This window comes from Micromys minutus, assembly GCF_963924665.1.
Source record: "Micromys minutus genome assembly, chromosome: 22".
Taxonomy (NCBI): Eukaryota; Metazoa; Chordata; class Mammalia; order Rodentia; family Muridae; genus Micromys; species Micromys minutus.
The window spans coordinates 13,238,586-13,262,709 of NC_137957.1; the positions used below are offsets into that span (position 1 = coordinate 13,238,586).

A 24,124-nucleotide genomic window follows, 5' to 3' on the forward strand; every position below is an offset into this window, starting at 1 on the left:
ACCAGCTCTGGCGACTTCTATTAGCTAGGTCAACTCAGGAAGGTTTAGTAAACCCACAATCAGTGTCATGGAATTTTGTTGATCTGAATCCAGGTCTTTTATTGGAGGAAAAGGGTCCACAACGTCACTAAATTCCCAGCACTTGCCAGATGGTCAAGGTTTTTGTGGAGCCTCCTGGACGCTCGGGGTCAGGTGGGAAGGAGGACCCGGGCGCGGCGCCCGCGGACGTGAAGCCGGAACTCCCGGCCTCCGCCCATTGGTTGGCATTTCGACCCCGGCCGGGGACTCTCTGCTGCCCGCGTAGCCGCGCCCTCCCGGAACTGGCGGGCGCCGCGGCGGTTCGAGCCATGGAGGTCCTTCCCGCGGGCGGGACGCGGGACCCGCAGCCAGCCGTGGAGGCGGCGGGGCACCGGGCGGGTGAGGGCGACCCGGAGCCGCAGCCCGACGGCCGCACCAGCCGCACGGCGTCCCTAGTGAGCGGGTTGCTCACCGAGCTCTACAGCTGCACGGAGGAGGAGGAGGTGGCAGCCGGCGGGGACCGTGCGTCCCAGGGCCGTCCCCCTCGCAGGGACAGCCTAGACAGCTCCACTGAGACCTCGGGTTCCGACGCATTCCAGGGCGGCCGCGGCGCTGGCGACTCCCGAGTGCTGCAGGAGCTGCGGGAGCGGCCGAGCCTGCGGCTCCAGATGCTGTACCTGGAGAGGAAAGGTGAGCGGCGGCGCGGGGACTCCTGCCTATCTCTGCCACCTGTGCCACCTGCGCCATTTGCCGCATCTGCTCCAGTTGCCCACCTGCGCCACCTGTCCCACTGGATCACCTGCACCAGGTGCCCACCTGCTCCACCTGTCCCACTAGACCACCTGCGCCAGGTGCTCACCTGCGCCACCTGTACGCACGCCCCGAGAGTCTCTCTTCATCTGACTCAGGAATCTACTGCCGCTCTCTCCCTAGACTAGTCCCTAACGCTCAGCCCCTCCCCCTCTGCAGGTGTGGCTCAGAGCGTGGTCCCAGTCTGCCCAGCTCCCCCACGCCGCTCACAAGTCCCAGGCTAGGTAGGGGCAGTGTAGACTCTCACTTTTCCTGGAACAGCTGTTAGGACTAGTTTGGAGTTTTTTCCGTGTTTACTAGAAATTTCCTAGAGGACCCTGGGAGAAGAGAGAAGACTTCTAGGGCTTCCCACCCCGCCCCTCCCCCTACCTCAGCCACGCAGCTTGGACAGGGTTTAACTAGTGAGGCGGAATAATTCGATAATGCAGTTCGCAGCAGAGCGCGCGCATTCAGTGCCCGCCAGAGCGCGAGTTCACAGCAGGTTTAATCTGGGTCTCAGGGTTGAGTGGAGTCTGAGCGCTTGGCCTTCACGGTGCATTTAACTACGGCTACCTTTCACCTGTCCAGAGAGTGGAGCTGAGAAATGGCCTTGGTTTCCTCAGAGAATAAGCTGATTTGATGTTTCTTCTGTTATCAAAGTCTTAGACTCATGTTCTGGTCGAGATTTTTTTTTTCTCGCTCCTAATAATGATAGCTTACGTTTCAGGCATCGGAACCTGCACAGCTGTCTTTTTGCATAGATCTAGGAAAACCTCGATTTACAAAATTTAGTAAGGCGTGGGGAACAGAAGGCCAGCCGCTATCATATTTCTTGCAATATTGTCCGTGAGCTAAATGACCATGGGAGGGATAAAGAGAATTTTCCATTGTTCTTGTGCTTGCTATATCCAGTCTAGCTGGTTCGGGGTGTGGGTGGGGGAGATTCAGGAAAAGAATAAATCTGTCTGCTTGTGCAAACACTTCTCAGCTTCCTTTTCGGACTTCTAGTGAAGTCACCCCCTGCCTCTTTGGCTGGAGACATTTTATTTTATTTAATTACCTGACTGCGCTAATATATGTTTATACCCAAACTCTTGCTGAAGGGCAGATTCCGACAGAATCAGTTTTGAAAATTAGGACCTGATATAACTTTAGAAGGCATAGAGAAACTGATAATTTCCTTTTAGAAGAGAAAAGCTGGCAATTGTACAGAGGTCGCAGTCTGCAAGTGGATGTCAGGAGCATGGCTGCTCTGTTCCCTCACAGAACCCGCCAGAGTCCGTTTCTTCCCCGTTTTCACCTCCTTGCTGACCCCGTTGCTTGTGAACCCTTTCTTTCCTAATAGTTGACTGTGTTGGATGAGCAAGATGCGGTATATTGACACACGGTCTCTGGGGACAGACATCACTGTAACACCGTGATTAGGCGATGGGGTCACAGATGCAGCTGTTTGCGGAAATACTGCTCACTGGGTGTTGGCCGTTCCAAACTAAGGGTTGTGATCCCCCAGAGAGCCAATGCAGATAACCTGCCGGCTGGTTTTCTTCTCTCACCGTTTAGTGTTTCAATGTATCCAGACAAAGCTCCTGCAGGTCTGTGCTCTAGGGGCAGCAACAAAGTAGCTTGTAATGGAAATTGGATTGTCTGTGGTGGAGGGAATGAACTGGGAGACAGATCCCTCGGTTACGGTTATCAGCTGATGTTATTTAGCTATGTAACCTCGGGCAGGCTATTTACCCAAGCTAATGTGTCTTAGGTGCTCTGTGAATGTTCGAAAATACACCACAAGCCTATTTATCATAGGGTAAAATTTCTTCCAGAGGAAATTAGCCAGTTTTCCAGCTGATCATTTCCTCTGTTACCTAGTGAGAATCAGGGGTCATGATGGGCCAAGAGATGGATTCTGCTGTGGGATGTTTATTTACCTGTTAATATTACTGTGGAAGACATTTCTACATGGCAATCAGAACACGTCCCCATAAGTAATATATAATGTAAAGAAATACAGAGTTGTAGGTACTTTAAGAAAGAGCAGAAATAAGTTAGGGGTTTCACATCCTACTGTTGTAAGAATATAGACTTTATTCTTTTTATTATTAAAGTTTTTAGTTCTTTTAAGTTTTTAAAAAAATATTATTTTACGTGTTTGGGTGTTTTGCCTGCCAAGGTCAGAAGACAGGTCAGATCCCCTGGAACTGGAGTTTCAGAAAGTTGTTAGCTACCATGTGTGCTAGACTTGAGCCCAGGCCTTTGAAAGAGCCAGCCACGCCTCTTAACCTCGGACTCATCTCTCCAGCCCAAGAATGTAGAATTATTTGACCTTTTAAGAGGAAGTACATTTTCTGCCGTGTATGAAAATTCTTGCCGTTCTAAAATGAAATGTGCTAACCAGGCTATTCAAAGACCACATATTTTAAAAAATCAGCACAGCCACATTCATCTTCATTACTCAATGTGCTGTTGATATTGATATTTATTTTTAATTCATAATTAAAGAGGTGTGTGCTTTTTTAAGCTGTTTCTTATTTTTGAGGTCTTGGGGTTTGAACAATCAGGACCTTGCACATGTTAGGCAATGCCTCTACTACTGAGTCCTCTCTTGCTTTTTATTTATTTATTTATTTGTGTGTGTGAGTGTGTATGTATGTGTGTGTGTATGCGTGTGCATTTGTGCCTGTAGAGGCCAGAGGACAGTGTGCCACCATGATGGAATGTTCTGTGTGGTGCTGGTTTTGGTAAACTTGCATGGTAAGTACTTGACTCTCCATGACACTTAAGCTCTTGAGACAGTATCTTAGTTGTATCGTCTGGCTTTGAACTTGTGATCCCCTGCCTTAGTGTCTTGAGTAGGTGGCATTATAGGCCTGTGTCACCAGGCTCAATAGCATTGAAAGATAAATTCAGGCTGAAGAGATGGCTCAGTGGTTAAGAGCACAGACTCCTCTTCCAGAGGTCCTGAGTTCAATTCCGAGCAACCACATGGTGGCTCACAACCATCTGTAATGGGATCCGATGCCCTTTCCTGGTGTGTCTGAAGACAGCTACAGTGTCCTCATATACATAAGATAAAAAATCCTTTTAAAAGTCCTGCATTAAAAAAAATAGATAAAAAGATGAGTCATACCTGGAGGTAACAGTAAAAGTAGGGTCTCAGGGATCTTTGCTTACTTGTTCTTGTAGAATTTGCCTTATGAGCACAGCGGGAGACGAACGGTTGGCTCATTAGACTGGAACATCTTAGCTGAATCACGTACATGTTATCCTGGATGGAAAGCTAGAATTTATGGATTTAAATTCATTTTCTAGACCTGTACCTTTTGACTGGTAGCGCACTGGGGATTTATATCCCTTTCAAGGGATTAATTCTTTCTTTCCTGTTAGACTCCGGGGAGCTGAAGACCATTCTTCGAGAGCTAAGGTCCAGAATCGCCATCCAGTCAGCCAAGTTACTCCGGCAGCTGAAGCAGAAAGACAGGCTTCTGCATAAAGTTCAGAGGAACTGTGACATCGTCACAGCCTGCCTGCAGGCTGTGTCACAGAAGAGAAGTAAGTCCAGGGCTACGGGCTGTTTGTCCTCCCTTGCCACTTTGGCCTGCAGTGAACCTGCAGCAGGGACACGTTTGCACTGCTTTGAAAAGTCCAGGAAACCAACCGACCAGCACAACTTTTCAATTTTAAATTTAAAATGGACGCCTGATGTCTAATGTTAAGCCCTAGCTTTATTCTTCTTGAGCGGAGGGTCACATTTCACTCTGACAATAGTTACTTTTTAAAATGTGATACTAAATGACCCTTTAACAAGCATCAGACAGATGTAACTTAAAGCAGTGTCCTTGCTCCTTTGATCTCTGCGCTCTAATGATTAAACAGTTGTCCTAACCAACCAGAGCCGCTCACAGCCTGCTCTGAAACCCAAGAAAGGCAAAGTATTTGAACAAATGAAAGCCTTGTCTTTTTGTCTTGTGTTACCCACTTTTAGCCGAAGGCTGCCTAGCTTGGTTGTTTGAATTAAGAAAATGTGTTCAGTTACCCAGCCGTCTTAATAGTTAGATACTAACGCTTGTGAGTTAATTTTGTAATTCTTCATACAGTTGCTTTATGCTCTATCCTGCTAACATTTGCATCCTTTTTGTTAACACGCAGCGTGGCAAAACGGGGTTCAGGTATGGCAAACACAGGTGCAAGTGTCTTTCTGATAAAATGCCTGGGGTGGTGTCTTGGGGTGCATGTCAGAGTTGCTTCTTCTTATTACTTTCCTCTGTCACATTTTACATGTAAAGTAACAGATTAAAGTTGCTTTTTTTTAAAATTCCAAAATGAAGATGTGCCTGTTTTCAAGAAACAATGTCTAGGGCTTGATTAGTTTTCTATTATAATACAAATGAGCAACTTAAAAGCCTGTCTAATCACCTCCTTCCAATACACTGCCACTTGCTATCCTCAACTTACCTCTGGTTTTGAGATACAATGCATAGAAAGCCAAACGCTGCTTAGCGCTCACAGTGGAATGATGGTGGTCCTCACCAAGAGGAATACAGTCAAGTGGGTCGGCTTTCCTCCAGTCGGGCACTTATCTGAAGAGCTAGAGAAGGATGGAGGAAGGGCGCATGTGTGTGCATGGATGTGCATGCATGTTGGCATGCATCATACGTGATAGCTCTTCATGGGTTCTGACTGATTCAAATGTGTTAAGTAAAAATTATACCCCCTTCTATATGAGAGACTGAGAGAGTGGCTTTGATGTTTTTCTTTCAGTTTTGCTTTTAGTCTACTTAGCTATTAGCTTTTCCACCTAAAGTTAAAAGCATGGAGTTTTGATGTATAGGAAGCTATAGGGAAGGTGGAGCAGGTGAGAAGAGGTGGGGCTTGGCGTACCATTGAAGACTGTTTAATGTTAGACTTTAGATGCATTTGATTGACAGAAAGATTGGCACTAGACAAATGTGCCCATTAGCACCCAACTCAACGTGTGAATCTCTGACTGCATCCTCCCGGTGTATTTTAAATATGTCTCAACTCTAGTCAGATTTTTTTGGTTTGATTTTTTTGTTTGTTTGTCTCATTCTAGAGAATATGGGGACTTTCCTGAGCTTTTCCCAACAAGTTCAATTCCTTCCTTGGTGGTAGAAATACTTTAGAGTTACAGACAATGACATTTTCAAATACAATGTGTTGACTTGCTTTATTAAATGGCAAAGTTGGGGCTGGGAAGATGGCTTGGTGGTAAGAGTATGTATTTGGACCTGATGTGATTGGATCTTCAGAGCCCAGGTGGAAGCCAATAACTTCTTACACTTCATAGTTTCCTACAAAAAGTCTATGGCAGTGTTTAAAACTCTCCTATTGCTGAGAGGGAACACCACGACCAAGGCATCCTTTAAAAGAAAGCACTTCATTAGGGGCTTGCTGACAGATTCAGAGGATTGGCACTTGACCATCATGGTGGGTGAGGACTGGCAGCAGGTAGCCAGGCATAACATTGGAGCAGTGGCTGAGATACTTCTGATACACAAGCAGGAGGCAGAGAGGAAGGAAGAGAAAGAAATGGGGGTCAGGGAGGGGGAGAGAGAGAGGCAGGCAGAGATAGAGAGAGATAGAGGCAGGCAGAGACAGACAGATAGACAGACTGGGCCTGGCATGTGCTTCTGAAACCTCATAGCCCCACTCTCAGTGACACACCTCCTCCAACAAGGCCACACCCCCTAAATCCTTCTTAAACAATTCCTCAAGTGAGAACCAAACATTTAAACATATAAGACCGTGAGTGAGGGCCATTCTCACTTAAACAACCACAGACAGCAGCTCTTCACTTTACAACTGAGCCGGGTGTAAGGCAAGCATGACCAGCTAAATATATGGTGGTACCTGCCTGTGCTTTTAGCTCTCAGTGGCCTGAGGCAGGAGGGTCAAGATTTTTGAGGTCAGCATGGGTTACACTGCCAGACTTTAATTAAAAAAGCAATTCAGGCAAAAGGAGCAGGACCAATAATTGTAGAAGAATGTATTTTCCTTCCATATCACCTAAGAATATCTGTTTTAATAACCATTTTAGTACTTATTAAAAATAGCAGCAGCAGCTGTAGTCATTTATTGAGCACATGCCTTATGGCCAGCGTTTGCTTTCCTGGCAACAGCTCCTTCGGGCACATTGTGTGAGAACCTTGGGGTTCAGCAAGTTTAACTAATTGGTCAAAAGTCACCTTGCTAAGGGATTGAGAAATAATTGAACAGTGGTCTCAACAATCCATATTTTCCACAGTAAATCACAAGTGCTCTGGTTTCCCCCGTAGTTCTGTGACATTGTTGGAGTATTGCTGAGTTTTGTAATGCGCAGAAAACAAAATGATTCCCGGTCGATAGCAAGCCCTGCTTTAGCACAGTCTGTACAGGAAGGACATGTTTATCTTGGCTAAATGACTGTATGTATGAACATAGCTTGGCGTGTAGGAAAACCCACTTAAAGGCTCAGATAATGAAAGGAATTAAAGGGAGGCAGGGCGGTCAACAGTTTGAGGTGAGATCGTGTTACCCAGTGAGACCCTGACTCAGAATAACATGAAACCTCAAACAGAACATAGAAAAAGGGTGACTCAGGATCAGTATTTGTTTGATAGAAGAGGATGTTTCCCTTCTATATCCAAGAGTGGGCTGTTGAGATTTTTTTAAAAATCTGTTCTGCTTAACCCCCTTCCCCTGAAAGCAGAAGCAATGTGATTAGCACCCCACGGCTTTTCAATTTTCTGCTTTGGTGTGGTAAATGTCAGTCTGGTTGAGCTAGTAAAATACTATTACAAATTGGGTAATAAAACATGGTTGCGACTTTAAGGTGTGATAAGAGACAACACAAACAAAATGTGAATGTGTGTAGCCACACAGAAGTCTTGCCAATACACACAAGCTTCCTTTATTCTTATAGTTTCTTAGAAATGTTTGCAAGGGCCAGGTATCGTGTCAAAAAGGAGAGAGTCCTTCAAGTGTATATGTGCAGGTGTGCAGGTATATATATGTACAGGTGTGCAAGTATGTATATATACAGGTGTGTGTATGTTGTGCACATGTGTGCACTTGTATGTGTAAATCAGAGGCTAACTGATGGGAGTTGGTGCTCTGTCTCTACTGTGTGGAACCAGGGAACTGAACTCAGGTGATCAGGCTCAAAGACAAGAGCCTTCATCCTCAGCACTATCTCATTGGAGGTCTTCGTCCTCAGAGCCATCTCATTGGACGCCTTTGTCCTCAGAGCCATCTCATTGGACACCTTTATCTTCAGAGCCATCTCATTGGATGTCTTTGTCCTCAGAGCCATCTCATTGGACGTCTTCATCCTCAGCACTATCTCATTGGACGTCTTCGTCCTCGGCACTATCTCATTGGATGCCTTCATCCTCAGAGCTATCTCAGAATTTCACAGTCTGCCATTTTGTTTTGTCACAGCAGTGTAATAGTGAAGTTTTCTTTCAGTAATGGCTTACAGAAAGAAGCACATCTAAAATGGCTTTAAATTCCTGCATAAATTGGCAGACCTAATTAAAAGCTCAGGGATATGCCCAGGGATTCCCCCTCCCGCAGTAACACATGCTAGTAGCTCTTCAGTTGAGGGGTGGGGTCATGTCATATATCCTCCTCTGCCAACTATGACAAAATGTCCTGTGCAGTAAGACTACAGCTGCCAAGTTCATGCGCTCAGTGGTCACATTGTTTTTACAGCAACTCTCCCCATCTTCAGCTCTTACTGTCTTCCTGTCTCTACTTTCACGTTGTTTCCCAAGCCTTGGCAGGGCTGATGGTGACATTTAGGGACAAACACTCAACAATGATTTCTTCTCAGCACCTTGACCAGTTATGGGTATAACCAGTCCTAACTGCTTTCCACTGGGAAATGAGGCTTCTCTGACTCTGACAGCAGCACCAATTTATAGGTGTAAATAAGCATTTAGAAGACAATTTGAGGGCACAAGATGTCAGTTTAGGAAAACAACAGTAGTAGCTTGTCCCACCACAGGGTTTGTGACCTCCCAAACCTGGGTTTTTGACCAGGTCTACAGTACCATGCATGGATTTTCTCCTGTGGAATAGACTTAGTTTTACCTGGTAGGTTGATTGTATAGTGTGAAGCATCCTCAACTAGTTAAGACTGTGGGTTTCATTTTGCTGGTCACTTATGCATTTTGGCGCCTCTGCATGCTGTTATAGACTGTTCTGATAATATTTTATGTGAGGTGTCCATTTCCCTTAATGAACAGTCTGACTCCCATTGGCCCCAACGGCTTGTATAGCACCTTGTGGACTATGAAAACCTGCCAGTAGGGAGGAAACGTCCTAGTCACCTCTTACTTGATTTTTCTCTCTATGATCTTGAACTTTGGATCATTCCATCTCTGCCTCCCAAGTGCTGGGATTATAGGCATGTACCATCCAATCCAGGTTATGAGGGATTGCAGAGCAGACCTGGGGTGTCGTGAGTGCCAAGCCAACATGGTTGTGTTTTAGAAAATGATAAGAAAGAAGGGATACGTTGGTTGGAGGCGAGATAAGGTGTGGGGGAAGGAGGTGCCTCTGCCAGACCAGATGCCTCAGAATGGTATCGTATAGAATAGACTTTATTCTAGGGCATGGGGAGGGGAATAAAGGGAAGAGAGACAGAGAAAAGCAGAGAATGGGGGGGGGGAGAGGGAGAGCAGGAGCAAGAGGATAGAACAAGAGCAAGAGGGCAGGAGAGAGAGGAGGGGCCGTGTAGCCCCCTTTATAGTGAGTCAGGCACACCTGGTAACTGTTGCCAGGTAACTAACTGTGGGGCAGAACCTAGACAAAATTCCAACAAACACTCTATCAGCTGAGCTGCTTTTCTAGTCCCTCAATGACACTTCTGCTCAGGAGACTCAGGAAATCGTGTAGTCAGCACTATGTTTAAGGCTTGGTGCCTTTTACGTCCTGTATAAAAGAATTTTTTTCTTCTTGTTCTTTAACCCCAAACTCACAAAGATATATTAGATTCTAGAAACTCTGTTATATTTTATGTTATTTGTGTAGTGCTGAGGGCCGAGCTGAGTTTACACAGCTTCATTATTTCCTGAGTATTCTGTTATCTCGACATAAACCTACATGTAACCTTCTCTTAAGACATCACACTGCAGAACGTAGCAGTTTTGGCTCCTAGCTTCATCACATACTTTGCATTTAAAGCTGTAAAGTTATCAAAAAATATCCTGGAGGGTGTTTCAGACATAGACTCAGGTGCCCAAACTCCCTCATTCCCTCAGACTAAAGCAATTTCACTTACTCCTTAAAACACGGTCTACTGGGAGGGAGGGGGTAGGTGGGTGGGGGAGCACCTCATAGAGGCAGGGGGAGGACGGATGGGATGGGGGAGCACCTTCATAGAGGCAGGGGTTAGGTGGGTGGGGGAGCACCCTCATAGAGGCAGGGGGGAGGGGAGATGGGATGGGGGAATTCCAGAAGGGAAACCAGAAAAGGGGGTAACATTTGAAATGTAAGCAAAGAACAGATCCAACTAATATAAATAAATAAATAATAAATGGATACATGGTAGTACACAATGTGTCACCACACAGAGGAGGATTTAAGACACTTTTTATTTTAAGGTCTATATGTGTGGACATTTGCTTATCAAGCTTAAGTAACAGAAACTACAAGTCTCTTAGAAACTCCCAGATGGGGCTAGATAGATTGCTCAGTGGTTAAGAGCACTGACTGCTCTTCCACAGGTCCTGAGTTCAATTCCCAGCAAGCACATGGTGGCTCACCACCATCTTTAATGAGATCTGATGCCCTCTTCTGGTGTGTCTGAAGACAGCTACAGTATACTACTTATATATAATAAATAAATATTTAAAAAAAAGAAAGAAACTTCTAGGTGTTCTTCTCTGGGTGAAATCTCTCTCCAATGAACTTGCTTTTGTTTATACGTCTGCTCTTGTGGACAAGCCTGGTTGTGAAAGGACAGGGAAGACTTCTATCTGAGGTAAAGCTCTCAGAAGAGGCCACAAGGCCTTTGGGGCCTGCTCTGTCATTGGGTTTCTGGGAGAACTCACATGCTGTCTTATTGGGGGCATTAGAGGGAAACGTTAAAATGCAGTGTGTGTCAGCAGGCCAGTTACTGAATGGCCAGCTCTTTTTTATTCTATTTTGATTCTGAGCGCCATGGCCTTGCTCAGCAAGCTCTTAGCAGCAAGTGAATGCGCAGTTCTGTGAGCTTGGAGGGAAGAGACAGCGTTTCAGCAGCGCCTCACAGGACGAAGTGGTTCAGATATGAAGTCGCCCAGCCTCCTGGACATTCTGTCCAGAGATGTAGCCCAGCATGTGTGTGGAAGCGAGGACAATGTTCAAGCCTCTGTTTCCACTTTTCACTGTTATGCTGGTTTGGGGGAATCTAACTTCAGGTTATCAGACTTGTTCAGTGAGTGTCTTAGCAGTCTACTATGATAAAGACTAAGACAGTAACTAGAAAACAGCCTTTTGAAGCCCACTTAACTTACTCTGTTGCTGTAATAAACACCCTGACCAAAAGCAACTAGGAAAGGAAAGGTTTTCTTTCACGTTACAGTGTATAGACCACAACACAGAAGGAACTTAGGGGAGGAATTGAATGTAGGAGCCGATGCAGAGGCCATTGGATGAATGCTGCTTACTGGCTTGCTCCCCCACAGCTTGCTCAGACTGATGTTTCTGGTCTCATTTGTTTGTTTAGAGCTCTGTTTAGATCTCTTATTATGCAGCGCTGGTTGTTATAAAACTCACTATGTAGAATGGCCTCTAAGTTGCAGAGTTCCACCGGCCTCTGTTTCCCAAATGCTGGGATTAAAAGCCTGTAGCACTATACCTGAATCAGACTGCTTTCTTATACAACTTGCTCAGCAGTGGGACCACTCACAGTGAGCTGGGTCTTCCCACATGGGTCATTAATCAAGAAAATACCCTTATAGACTTGCCTACCAGCAATCTGATAGATGCACTTTTTTGATTGAGGATTCCCCTCCCAGATAATACTAGCCAAACAAGACAAAACAAAACCAACCAGGACACCAATCATATAGCGGGGAAGAAACTTTCAAAGAAGCTGCATGTTTAGTCTTTTCTCAGTCGGACTGGTAATCCTTGCCCATCTGCTCATAGTAACTGGACTCACTGACGGGGTTAACTGTGAGCATCACTGAAGATGATGTGGATGTACAGTTATGATTTTTCCAATCCCCTTTACTGTGTTTAGTGTGATTTACACTCACCTCTGGAATCAAATCAGATGTACTTTCCCCATCAGCCATTGTAACCTGATATTCTATGTGTGTGTGCGCACACATGTGTGCATGTGTGAATGCATGAGCTCATATGTGCATACATGTGTGTATAAGTCCATTCCTTTGTTTGATGTATAAAAAGAAGCTCTGAGTGTCTGTCTGTCTGTCTTTTATATTTTAATATCACTTTCTTTTCTTCGGGAAATAAAACGTTTGAGTATCTTATAGCTATGCATTGTGTTTTTACTTTTCACAGTTTATACCAGGGTATACTGAGAACGCACATAGTGTGTGAGCTTGCTGCAGTAATACCTTTTGAACTTCCAGTTTCTGAGGATTTGAGACAAGTGACATATCTTCATGTGACCTCATTTATAAATGACCAGAGTTTTAGAAACTCTGTCTTGGGAAAAGGAGAATCCAGCGTGATTTCTCTTTACCCACAAGCTTTGGTTGAACACCGTGAGGCCTGAGGGTAAGAGTCTTGACCACTCAGCTGGATTGTGACCGTCAGAACCTGTCATTGTCAATTACAGCCAGCAGGGGGAGCACTCTTAGGCTTCCATAAGAGGTATAAAAATTCATACTGCGTGTGTTAAGTCGTCCCAGGAGGTAAGATAGCCTACAAAATGCAAACTGATACGGTCTGGGACAGAGTATATGAACGGATTGAAGGGGTCCTTTTAAAATTCACTTTCTGGGGCCTAGAGAGATGGCCCAGAAGTTAAGGGCACCGACTATTCTTCTAGAGGTCCCAAGTTCAATTCCTAGTGACCACATGGTGGTGGTTCACAGCCGTCTGTAATGGGATCCGATGTCCTCTGCTGGTGCGTCTGAAGACAGCTACAGTGTGCTCACATACATAAGTAAACTTCACTTTCCATACATATTATTATTTTCACATTTGGTTCTAATAGAATACTTTTTGAAGTGGGGTGTTTCAATCACTTTTGAATGCTAAGAGGAGCATCGCCGTCTAAAATATCCTTTCTAGAGGATATGTGTGGAAACCTCACTCATTCACTTGACAGATATTTCCATGTATTTACAACTTACCAGACACGATACATTGTAGGTGATGAGAAAGATGCCTAAGATTAATCCCGCATGATTAAAAGCACGTTTTACCCTAAGTGGACATTGAAGATGAATTTGAGAACTCTTCCCCAAAGCATAGGTTGCTGTTTGAACGGCGAGCTGCATTCTTCTTGTGTTGGATGTTGAGTCTACAACAGCATGCGCAGTGGTAATATTGCACACGCTGAGCGCCGCCTTGTAGGAATTTTGATATAGACCTTCGATTCCATTCTCTGCAAAGAATAATTATTCCAGTGTGCCAAATGTTTTTATGTTTATTGAAGTTATTTTGGGATTAAAAAAAAAGATCTAATGTCTGCCCCTCACCTTCCAACATCCAGATTTGATTGACATGAATCGACACATTGATTTGTAAGCTTTTGGGACTATTCTTAGGGACAGAAAAGTTTGGAGACCCATAAAACTGTTCCTCAACATTGATGGGTCCCCAACGAGAAGGACAGGAGCGTTTTCTCTTTAATCCCCTTCCCGCTTAGGAGATAGTCCTCCCTGTAAATCCAGGCTGGCCTGGGACTTACAGTGTAGCCCGGGCTGGCTGTCCACTCCCAGGGATCCTAGGCATGGACCACCACACTCAGCTGAACCCTGGGTCTGTGACCCTGTATGGCAGTCCTGATCCAGCAGCGATCACTGATGGCCACTGCTTGTTTAACTGCGTGTTTACATCCTGCATGTTCATGGTTCACTTGCACGCACACAGAATAGTGGTCCTGCTCTCCCCTGGCAAAACCCCAACCTGTATCTTCTACCAATCAGATCTCTATAGCATCTTGTGTGAGCACCTACTGCTGACTGTGGCTGGAGGGACAAGATTATCTAACCCCTCTTTAGTGCTGTGACCAATAATGTGATGGACAATTCTTGCTGCCAGCCATCCTATTTCATTTCTCTAGTTCACACTCTTGCCTCTGTCCCATGTTACATTCCATTCCATTTCCTTGCCCAAACCTACTTTAATAAGAGTTCTTAAATGCTTTAACCACCCTTCTAGCCCAGCACCCACCAGAGGAAGTGGAAAGGAAAGGCTAGCAGGGCAAAGGAGGATGCGGACCTGATTAGGAATGGTTCTTTGGGGTGATCCCGATCTTCAGTGTCAGGATAGCAGCAGCTCAGTCCACAGTGAATCAGAACCAGCGGTGGATCCACTCAAACACTCAGGGTTATCAGTAACGCCCAGTGAAGACCAGCAAATAGCAGCAAGGCAAACCAATGCCACACAGCGGCGTCCACTGTTGGGTATAATATATTATACCCCTTTCAAACATCGTGTGTTCTCTCAAGCGTCCGCTCCAGCAAAACATCACATGTCCCCTTTCCAGGTAACACCTAGAAAATCCTCACATGTCTGTTCTCAGTAAAACATCCTCTCATAAGCCAGTTTCCAGAACAACATCACTTGACACAACCGAGTCTCCAAAGAAACCAGAAATTTTCACTTCACCTTACTTTGTATTTTAGTAGAGAAAATATAAGCAACCAAAGAGTTCTATAAGCCAGGTGTAGAGGGATTGCACCTGTAAATCCGAAACCTAGGAGGCAGAAGGAGAAAGATAGTATATTCCAGGCTGGCCTTAGCTATATAGCAGGACCATATCTGAAAAGATGAGAAAGAGGTAGAATGTTCTCACAGTCCTGTTTGAGTGCGCATGCTCTTTTCCTATGACTTGGGATAAACAAGCCACACCTTTGTATATATTGTTGGGTCAGTCATCTTTTCTCTACCCAGGAAATCCCCACGATTCTCACCTGTTTGCTTGGATCAGTTTTCTTTCCAATTAATTTTTAAAAAAATTGTGTGTACACAGGTGTTCTGCCTGCATGTATGTCTGTGTGAGGGGGTCAGATCCCTTGTAATTGAAGTTACAGACAGCTGTAAACAGCCAGTGCTCTTAACAACTGAGCCAGCTTTCTGGTCCTTTTTTTTTTTTTTTTTTTTTTTTTTTTTAGTTTTTTTGTTTCTATATATTTTTAATGAAAACTAACTCTAGGTTTTGGCCAACTAGCTTAGTGGTAGAACACTTGCCTAACAAACACAAGCTTCTGAGTTTATGATGAGTGTGCACCTGACCCTGTCTCTCTCCCCAGTGGTTGGAGATGATCTCTTTCTTTCCTTTTTGTTTCTTTAAACCTGTTTTCCTAGCATTTTTGCCACCAACAGTTTTACTTGCAATGAACAACTTGCCACTGAATAAGTCGTGGGATGGTTGTGGGATGAACAAACACCTTCTCACAGCAGTCTAAGTGGAGAGATTTATTTTGATGCTGCAGATTGGAAAAGAACAATTTTTGATGTATTTCATGCCTAGTTTACTCAAGTCCTTTGTGTGTATGATCATGTGTATCTGGGTGCATGTATGTCTTTCCATGAATTAATTACTTTGAGACAGGGTCTCTCACTGACGTAGAATTCTCACTATTCAATTGGCTATCTGGTCAGCAAACTTCAAGACTTGTCTCTTCAGTTCTGGGGTTACATGTCTACACCAGAATGCTTGGTTTTATTCTGGGAACTCGGCTCAGGTCTCCTGCTTAGGCTCCAAGTACTTTATCAATTCATCCATCTTCGTAGCTCCTCCCCCTCCGCCCCACCCCCAACTCATCCATCTTCGTAGCTCCTCCCCCTCCGCCCCACCCCCAACTCATCCATCTTCGTAGCTCCTCCCCCTCCGCCCCACCCCCGTTTTCTTTGTCCAATCTTGCCCTCTCAACACCTTCACAGAAAATGATTCATTCAGGGCTTAGCTGTAAAGTGTGACACATGTCTGTGATCTCCTTGTAAGGTTTTGGTCATGGGTGGAATTTGTGTAGATGGGTGATGTGGTTTCAGTGTGTGTCCCTGAGTCTTTCAGTATAAAGCTTTTGGACCGGTCACAGCACATCTTGCTCACACTACCTAGTATGTCCAGTAGAGGGCAAACCAGCTCCTTTCCTCTGTCGGGGGAATTGAGATTCTGTTTATTTATTTATTTAATCAGTTTATCAGTTTACAGGATGACCAACATTCTAGACTCAGTTGTGTGACTAAAAATTAGTAGGGAAATGGTACGGAGTCACTTCCCTTTTCCACATGCAACTCGACACGTGGAGGGAGCCCCTCTTCATGGCTCGTTCCGTGTGTCCTGTCTTGCGGTCCTCCCATAACAGGCACACAGAACTCAACGCTAAGTCTTGGTAAATGGGACAAGTTTGGGGTCTTCAAGGGTTGCCCGATGTCTCTTAGTGGCTCATCACAGAGGCTCCCCTGTTCAGTGCCCAATCAGGACTCACAACATGGCGACTTCCCCACAGAGCAGAGACTTCTCTGTAGGTAGATGTCTTTACATATCCATACAAAGAAGGGTTGCTGTTTCTGTTCTTGGAAGGTCTGATAATAATCGTCCCTTTAAAGGGTTGTGAAGTTAGGAGTTTTCTACTACTTGTGTGTGTGTGTGGGGGGGGTGCCTTTGTAGCCCCAGGGGTGTGATTACAACTGTGCACATGGTGGCTTATACTCTCTGTGACACTAGGCTGCTGTCACATCCTGACCCAGAAGGTTTGGGCTCAACTGAGACTCCTGCTTCGGTCTATAGAGGACCTGGACCTGTAGGCGTGTCTCCCTGTGCTCCGCTCTCTCGGGAGCCTGGACTTGTTTATCTGTCTTAGATCTCCCTGCTTGTCTTGCTTAGCAGTTTGTAGAACAATATTTTACCTAGGGATTTACCAGTGACCGGAGACTCATTTCCCGGGTATCTCACTGAAAAAATAACTTTTCTGCATTTTGTCTCTGGGTGAGTTAATCCCACATCAAAGTTCCTGGGGAAACGGTCTTTTCTGCTCTTCTCCTCCTGAACCACACTTAGGAAAAAAAAAAAAAAGTAGAGTAATTCATAGTGATTCACACCTGTAATCTCAGCGCTTGAGAGCCCGAGGCAGGAAGATGGGCCACAAGTTCAAGCCCAGCAGGAGCTGTCTTAGAAAATATAACTGCAGTTTTATTCCCGAGGAAGGAAACGGTTGTCTATGTTGTGCTAGTAATCCATCAGGTCCCTGTGAAGGCCAGTGAAATGGACAGGCCCCTGTGTGGGCATCTGGTGTTAATGTCATGTCCGAAGCCATGTCTGCCACACAGATCGCTGGGGCCAGGATTTCTTTTCTTTTCTTTCTTTTTTTTTCTATTTCTTATTTATTTATTTTTATTTTTATTTTGGGGGGCCAGGATTTCTTTTTATTATTATTATATTTAAATTTATTTTTATTTTTATTTACTTTTATTTGGGGGGGGGCAGGATTTCTGAAGTTTCTTAAATCCAGTTAACCACCCTCATGCTCCAGTTTTAACCCGTTTCCCTGGAACCCATATTGATAGCGTGTATCAGTGTCACACATGTAGTTTTAGAGAGATCGAATGACCCAAGTTTTCCCATGTTCAGCACGAAGTCCTTCCCTAGAGTAGTACCTTCTGCTTCCCTCCTGCTCCCATGGCCTCCAGGCCCTGGCAGTGAAAATTGTCCTCTTGTATTAGAGCCAAACCATAGCAAAGTCCATCCAACCCTTCACTTCCAGACCCACCGCTTCTCTTCAGTCTCCAAAGTGTCCCCACTGTGAAGCTGGAAAGACACTTTAGTAAAGGTTTTGGGGTGATGAAGGGAAGGTGTAACATGGGAGAAAATGAGAAATGGGCATTGAACTGAGTCTTAGCTGGTATTGTCCTCAGCCGGTCTTCGTGTAGAATTCTATAAGAACCTTCTCCTTTAGGTCTTGATAATCTACCTTATGGCTCAGCTGTTCTTACTTTTAGGAATTCAAATTCAGAGCTTGGACCTCAGCTCCATGGTAGAATGCTTTTGTTCTGAGTCAAAACCTCAGTCCTACAGAGAAACAAATAGAACCCCAGCCAAAACAATTGAACCCTACAATGTATCAAGTCACAGGCTTCCTATCCTAGGAGACAAACTTACATCATGGTGTAACCTAATCTTTCTTGCACAGAAGAGTCAGCCATAGGTAGCTTTGCTGCATGTAACATCTGTCTGTGTGGTTGCTGTTTACCTGGCTGAGTTCAAACAGCATGGTGAAGAAATTCTGTTCTAGTCTCATTGTTGCTGTCAAGATAAAATACTTTGTCAAAAAGCAACGTAGGGAGAAAGGGTTACTTAGCTCACAATTCCAGGTTCCTGTCCATCATAGCAGGAAAAGCCAAAGCAGCAGGAACTTAGAATGGTCACATCACATCCATGGTCAGAGATAGAGAGAAATGGATGTGTGCACACTCAGTTGCTTGCTTGTGCTCAGTGTTATTTCTCCACACTTATGTAGAGTCCCTGCCTAGGGAATGGTGCCACTCACAGTGGGATGGACACTTCATATCAGTTATCTTAAGACAACTCCCTATAGGTCAACCCAACGTGGAAAGCCCTTTCTTGTGACTTTCTTCACAGGTGATTCTGGGTTCTGTCCACTTGACAATTAAAACTGACCACAGGTTCTCAACATTTCTCCTTAACTAAAGTTCATTTTCAGCCAAACTGTGCACCAGGTACTGTAATGCAAACATTGGACATACAGCCCATGTTGACTCTATCAAAGTTTCCACATGATAAATGATTCATATGGCCTTTATTTCTCTACCGAGTGTAATACAATGCAAGAATTTTAAAACACTTAACAAAACAAAAAAACAACCCAGGACATTTTGGGTTGAATCATCTCAGATGATTTTTTAATTCTGTGACACAGTATTACAACAGCTGCTTCTCACTGAAGAGGGAACACAGCATTAGCATGAATATTACTTCTAACTGCTCATATCCCGAGCTCATATCTTTGTCATACACATCTCTGTACAGAGGGTCCTCAGTTTACCATCACCTCCGTTAACCATCCACCAGCCTGTTTCCCTTTTGATGTGAGGCAAGTTAATTTTAGAAACCACTTCTGGAGTTTCTTGGGAAACTTGAAGGTTGACCAGATTTCTCCTTACAGGGGAGCTTACAGGGTGAGTCGGTGCGGAGAGGAACATTTTGGATGTTTAGTAAAGCCCGTCTCTCGCGTCCTGACTGACCGCTGCAGGCCCTGTCTTGGTGCCTCCTGTGCAACATCCAGGTCTGCTGCGTGCACCTCCGGACTCGTACGCCCCCTCTGCTGTTCTAGAGTCTAACCGACACAGCTGGACTGACCTTGTTGAAGCTGCTTGGTGGTTATCTGTGCCATCACTGTATGAGTAAAAAATGTGAGAGGACTATGTGGAAATGATGAGAACCCACTTGGGACTGAGAGCAAGTCTGTTTAGAACTTTTGAACAAGCTTTGATCTTGTTCAAGTAAAGTTATCTGGCTGTATTTTATTAATGTAGTTGTTAGAGCGTGCCTTTAGCCTTAAACTGGCATTTAGATGTACGACTCTGGAAGTCATTTAATCTCTTAATTATTGACACTCTTTGTATTTCTCTCTGTTGTACGGCTTTCCCCCGGGAGATGTGAATAATCTGTTCATCACGGAAGCGATATGTCAAAGACCAAAGCAATGATTCCACCTAAGTTCAGCTTTCTGAACCAAGGAGTTATTGGGGATTTTTAAGTGTAAACAGGGGTTATTTACAGGACAGAAGGCAGCTGCATTGTCAAAGAGCCCACCCTAGCATGGGCAGTGGCTTCCGTAAGCGGCACCATTGCAGTTTCCTGTACAATGTATGGGCTGTTGTGCCATTGAGAAGCTTCCTTTCCCTGCAGTTACCATTTACATCCATATCGAGGGGAGGTGTCTCAGGAGCCAGCCAGCCAGTGTTCTCCTAGGAGGAAGAAAATGAGTTCAAGAGGGATTAAAAAAAAAACTTGCAAAAATTCCTGCAAGAATGAACTACTTATATCTGTGGATTGTGTTATATTATAGTCACATTTTCTGTTCCTATAAAATTCACCCTCCTAATGTCTGTACTTTCCCCTGGGATTCCTATGTTACTGAGCTAAATAGGTTAAAACATGCAGCCCAGTGTTTAATCCATGGTGAGCAGCTGATACCTGATATTGCTATCCTGTCCATTCTGTCTGTCTTTTAGGAAACATAATCTTAGAAAGTTGAGACACCTAAGAAAAATGCTGGTTTTTTTTTTAAAGACTTTTTTTTTATGTGTATAGGTTTTTTGTCTGCATGTATGTCTATGTACCATGGAGGCCAAAAGAGGGCACTGGATCCCATAGGAACTGGAGCTACAGATTATGAGCCACAATATCGGTGCTGGGAATTGAACCTGGGTCCTCTGGAAAAGCAGCCAGTGTTGAACCACTCTCCAGGTTCCACACTTCCCCCCTTCTTTTGGACAAGTTGTTTCTGGTTTTAGTATGTACTTGGAACTGCCAATTTGGGAGATTGTTGTTAGTACATTTAGATATGTGGAATTTACCAGAAAACTTATCTGTGCTGCAAAGAGAGAGAGATAGAGATAGAGATAGATAGATAGATAGATAGAGAGAGAGAGAGAGAGAGAGAGAGAGAGAGAGAGAGAAAGAAAGAAAGAAAGAAAGACCAGAAAACTTCCTATAAATGGTGGGCCGTTTTGGGCAAACTTAAAAAAAAATGTAATGACTCAATCTCTGATAATTGCAAGTCTTGTTTAAAAGCTCTAATATTGGAGAGAGAGAGGCGAGGGGAGGGAGAAGGAAGGTGGCTCATTTAGATTCTGCTATGAAAGACTGATTTCCTGTTTGCAATAGTCTTGCTGAGACAATGACTATGAGGTAATTAATATCAGGGCTTTATTAACTTCTGAAAAATAAGAAAAAGCTGATTTGTCTGCTTTGTAGCAAATGCTCATTGAGTGACATCTTAGAAAACCAAGGTGAAAGGTGGGACCAATTTGTCAGTTGAAATGAATACCTTTCAAAATTGATTTCCTAGCATTTTAGATAAGATCACCAGGTCGAGCTGGAAGAGATGGAACTAAAAAGTACAGGTTCTTGCTCACGTGACCTGGTGGCAGGGCTGGAAATCTGTGATCATATTGCTGCTGTAAGGCAAGCATGTCAGCATGGTAGCACTCACCTTCAAGCTGAGCTTTCCTGAAGCTAGCCTGGTCTACAGAATGAGTTCCAGGACAGCCAGGGCTACATAGCGATACCCTGTTGTTAGCAAGCAAGCCAAGCAAGCAAGCAAACAAACAAACTTAAAAAAATTTAAAAAATTAACCCAAGTGCCATTATACACGACTACTACCAATAGAACAAGTAGTATTTCTGTGGAGAGCTCACTGTATGACTGGCATGTGGTAGATGTTTTATCTGTGGTATTTGCTCCTTAGAGAACATCTGTAGAGTCATGTTTTATCTGTGGTATTTGCTCCTTAGAGAACATCTGTAGAGTTATGTTTTGTCTGTGGTATTTGCTCCTTAGAGAACATCTGTAGAGTTATGTTTTGTCTGTGGTATTTGCTCCTTAGAGAACATCTGTAGAGTTATGTTTTGTCTGTGGTATTTGCTCCTTAGAGAACATCTGTAGAGTCGATATTTGACTCGTCTCATATACTGGGTAAGGAGACAGAGATGCTACCCAAATTATTGCTGCTTCTGTGTAATGGAGCCAGGCTTCAGTTCTAGAGTGTGGTTTTTCCACTGGTCCACGCTGACTCTCTTTGCATCTGAATGGATAGGATGAGCAGGCATGTGTGTGATGGCTGAGAATTATGCATCTTATCAGGAGACTAAGAATAGTGTGTGGGGTTTCTTTTTTTTTTTTCTTCTTTTACATTACACAAATGTTAGTCAAAATAACTGTCCATAAACACATCTGCTTATTTCTCTCATAATTGAATAAAACGTCCGTTTTCAGTGAGTGGGAAGGCACACTTCTCTTCTTGACACCACGGCTTTCTGATTTTATTTATTTTTAACAGTCATGTACTGGGTAGCAAATGTGTACCCCACCCCAGTGATAGCTGCAGGCATGGGCGGAGAAAGAGAGATGAAACAATGAATAAAAACTAGTTTCTGCATTCATGGAAGCTTATGTTTTATTGAGGGGATAAAAGTTTCCATATAAATAATTCAAGCACATTGATGAAGCGCACACGGGGTGGGAAGTGCAGAGGGCATGGAGCACAGGTGTCAAGGCTGGTGTCATTTTAAATGTCACAGCAGCCCGACCCCACCTGGATGCACTTTGTGTTCTCTAGGTAGAGTTAAAAAGACATCTGCAAGATGGGCTCAGTCATGCAATCTTCTAACCCAACACTCAGGAGGCAGAGACAGGAGGAGCTTTCTGGATTCCAGGCAGCCAAGGCTACGTAAGAGAATGGCTGTGTGTATCAGTTTCCATGTTAGAAGAGCTATTTCCCGTTTTCTCAGAATATATAGATGTATCTCCTCTAACCCAGAAGTCCAAAATTCAAAAAGAAACCGAGCACCAGCATGATGATAATGCAGAGGAGAAAACTCTATGCCAGGAACTTTATGTGAAATTTGATTTTTCTTCTTTTTTTGAGTGAGGGTCTTACCAGGTAGCCTAACCTGGCTTCAAACTGTCCCTTCTCCTGTCTCAAACTCTCCTATGCCAGGGTTATAGGCATGGACCACCATACCTGGACTCAGGACAATTAAAAACACTGCCTAATGCCACCTTCTGGCCATGTCCTTAAGGTGAAAATGAACTGCAGGTCCCATCCTGTGATTTCTCTCTATAACAGTCCAATAAGTCTGAAGGTCAGCAACAATAAACCCAAGTTTGAAAAGCATGCGGTCACAACCATTTTGGATAAGGAATACCGACACTGCCATTAAGCACCGGGCGCCAGTAAATGGTTAAAATTACCAGAGGTAATTTTTCTCTTAAGAAGACATAATGCGCTTCCTCCCCAGGAGCTGGCGTCCATGATTGATGCTGGCAATATGCCAGGTGATGCTCTGTTGCAAGCAGGGAAGAAGGCTGCGGTAATTAAAGGTGCCACTGTAGCTATATTAAGTTCACAAGTAGAATAAGCCACCCTATGTTCCTAGCAGAGAGAAGGAAGGTAGAAAGAGCACATATCAAGCGGACGGCTTCCTTACCAGACTCTTTTCGATCACCAAAGCTTATGTGGGCATTGCCACTCTGGCACATAGATAGACCTTTGCTAGGATAACCTGTTGGCTTATGCCACCCCAGGCGGCTTCTCTATCGGCGTGTGTGCCATGGGCTGCCCTACACGCAAGACTAAGTTATCAGTTTGGTACAATGTCTCCGGTACCGACCTTGACCCCTGCCATGTTCCATTTACATTCTCCCTAAGGTCATGCCTGTTAAAGACGAATTTCCGTTTTCTTTTATTAAAAATTTTAAATTGGACATTCTCTACATTTAAATTTCAGATGTTATCCCCTTCCCCCAATCCCATCCCCCCCCCCCCATTGCCTTCATGAAGGTGCTCTCTCTCCCAACCACCCTCTCCCACCTCAACACCTTGGCATTCCCCTACACTGGGAAAATGAGCCTTTGCTGGACCAAAGGCCTCTCCTCCTATTGATGGCAGACAATGCTGTCCTCTGCTGCATATGCACCTGGAGCCTTGGGTCTTTCCATGTGTGCTCATTGGTTAGTGTTTTAGTCCCTGGGAGCTGTGTTGGGTCTGGTTAGTTGATAATTTTGTTCTTCCCATGGGGTTGCAGACCCTTTCAGCTCCTTCAGTCCTTTCCCTAGCTCCGTCATTGGGGTCCTTGTGTTCAGTCTGATGGTTAGCTGCAAGCATCCTCGTCTGTATCAGTAAGGCTATGGCAGAGCCTCTGAGGAGGCATCCATATCAGGTTCTTGCCAGTAAGCACTATGTGGCATCAGTGATAGTTTAGTGGCTGCATATGGGGTGGAAGGCAACTCTTATAAGGACAGCATTTAGTTGGGACAGGCTTACAGGTTCAGAGGTTCAATCCATTATCACCAAGGTGGGAACATGGCAGCTTCCAGGCAAACATGGTGCAGGAAGACCTGAGGGTTCTACATGTTGTTCTGTAGGCAAACAAGAAAAG

At 44.5% G+C, this 24,124-nt stretch overlaps 1 protein-coding gene across 1 annotated transcript in view; it reads left to right on the plus strand.

The window, feature by feature from the left end:
• Window positions 1-347: 347 nt before the first annotated feature.
• Window positions 348-24,124, plus strand: part of TBC1D30 (TBC1 domain family member 30) — a gene marked incomplete at both ends in the record, with an annotated part of 72,809 nt that continues 49,032 nt past the window's right edge. The window contains 2 exons of the mRNA XM_080935305.1: window positions 348-708; window positions 4,189-4,353. Coding sequence (XP_080791431.1) covers window positions 348-708; window positions 4,189-4,353 — 526 coding nt within the window. The remainder of the gene's footprint in view (window positions 709-4,188; window positions 4,354-24,124) is intronic.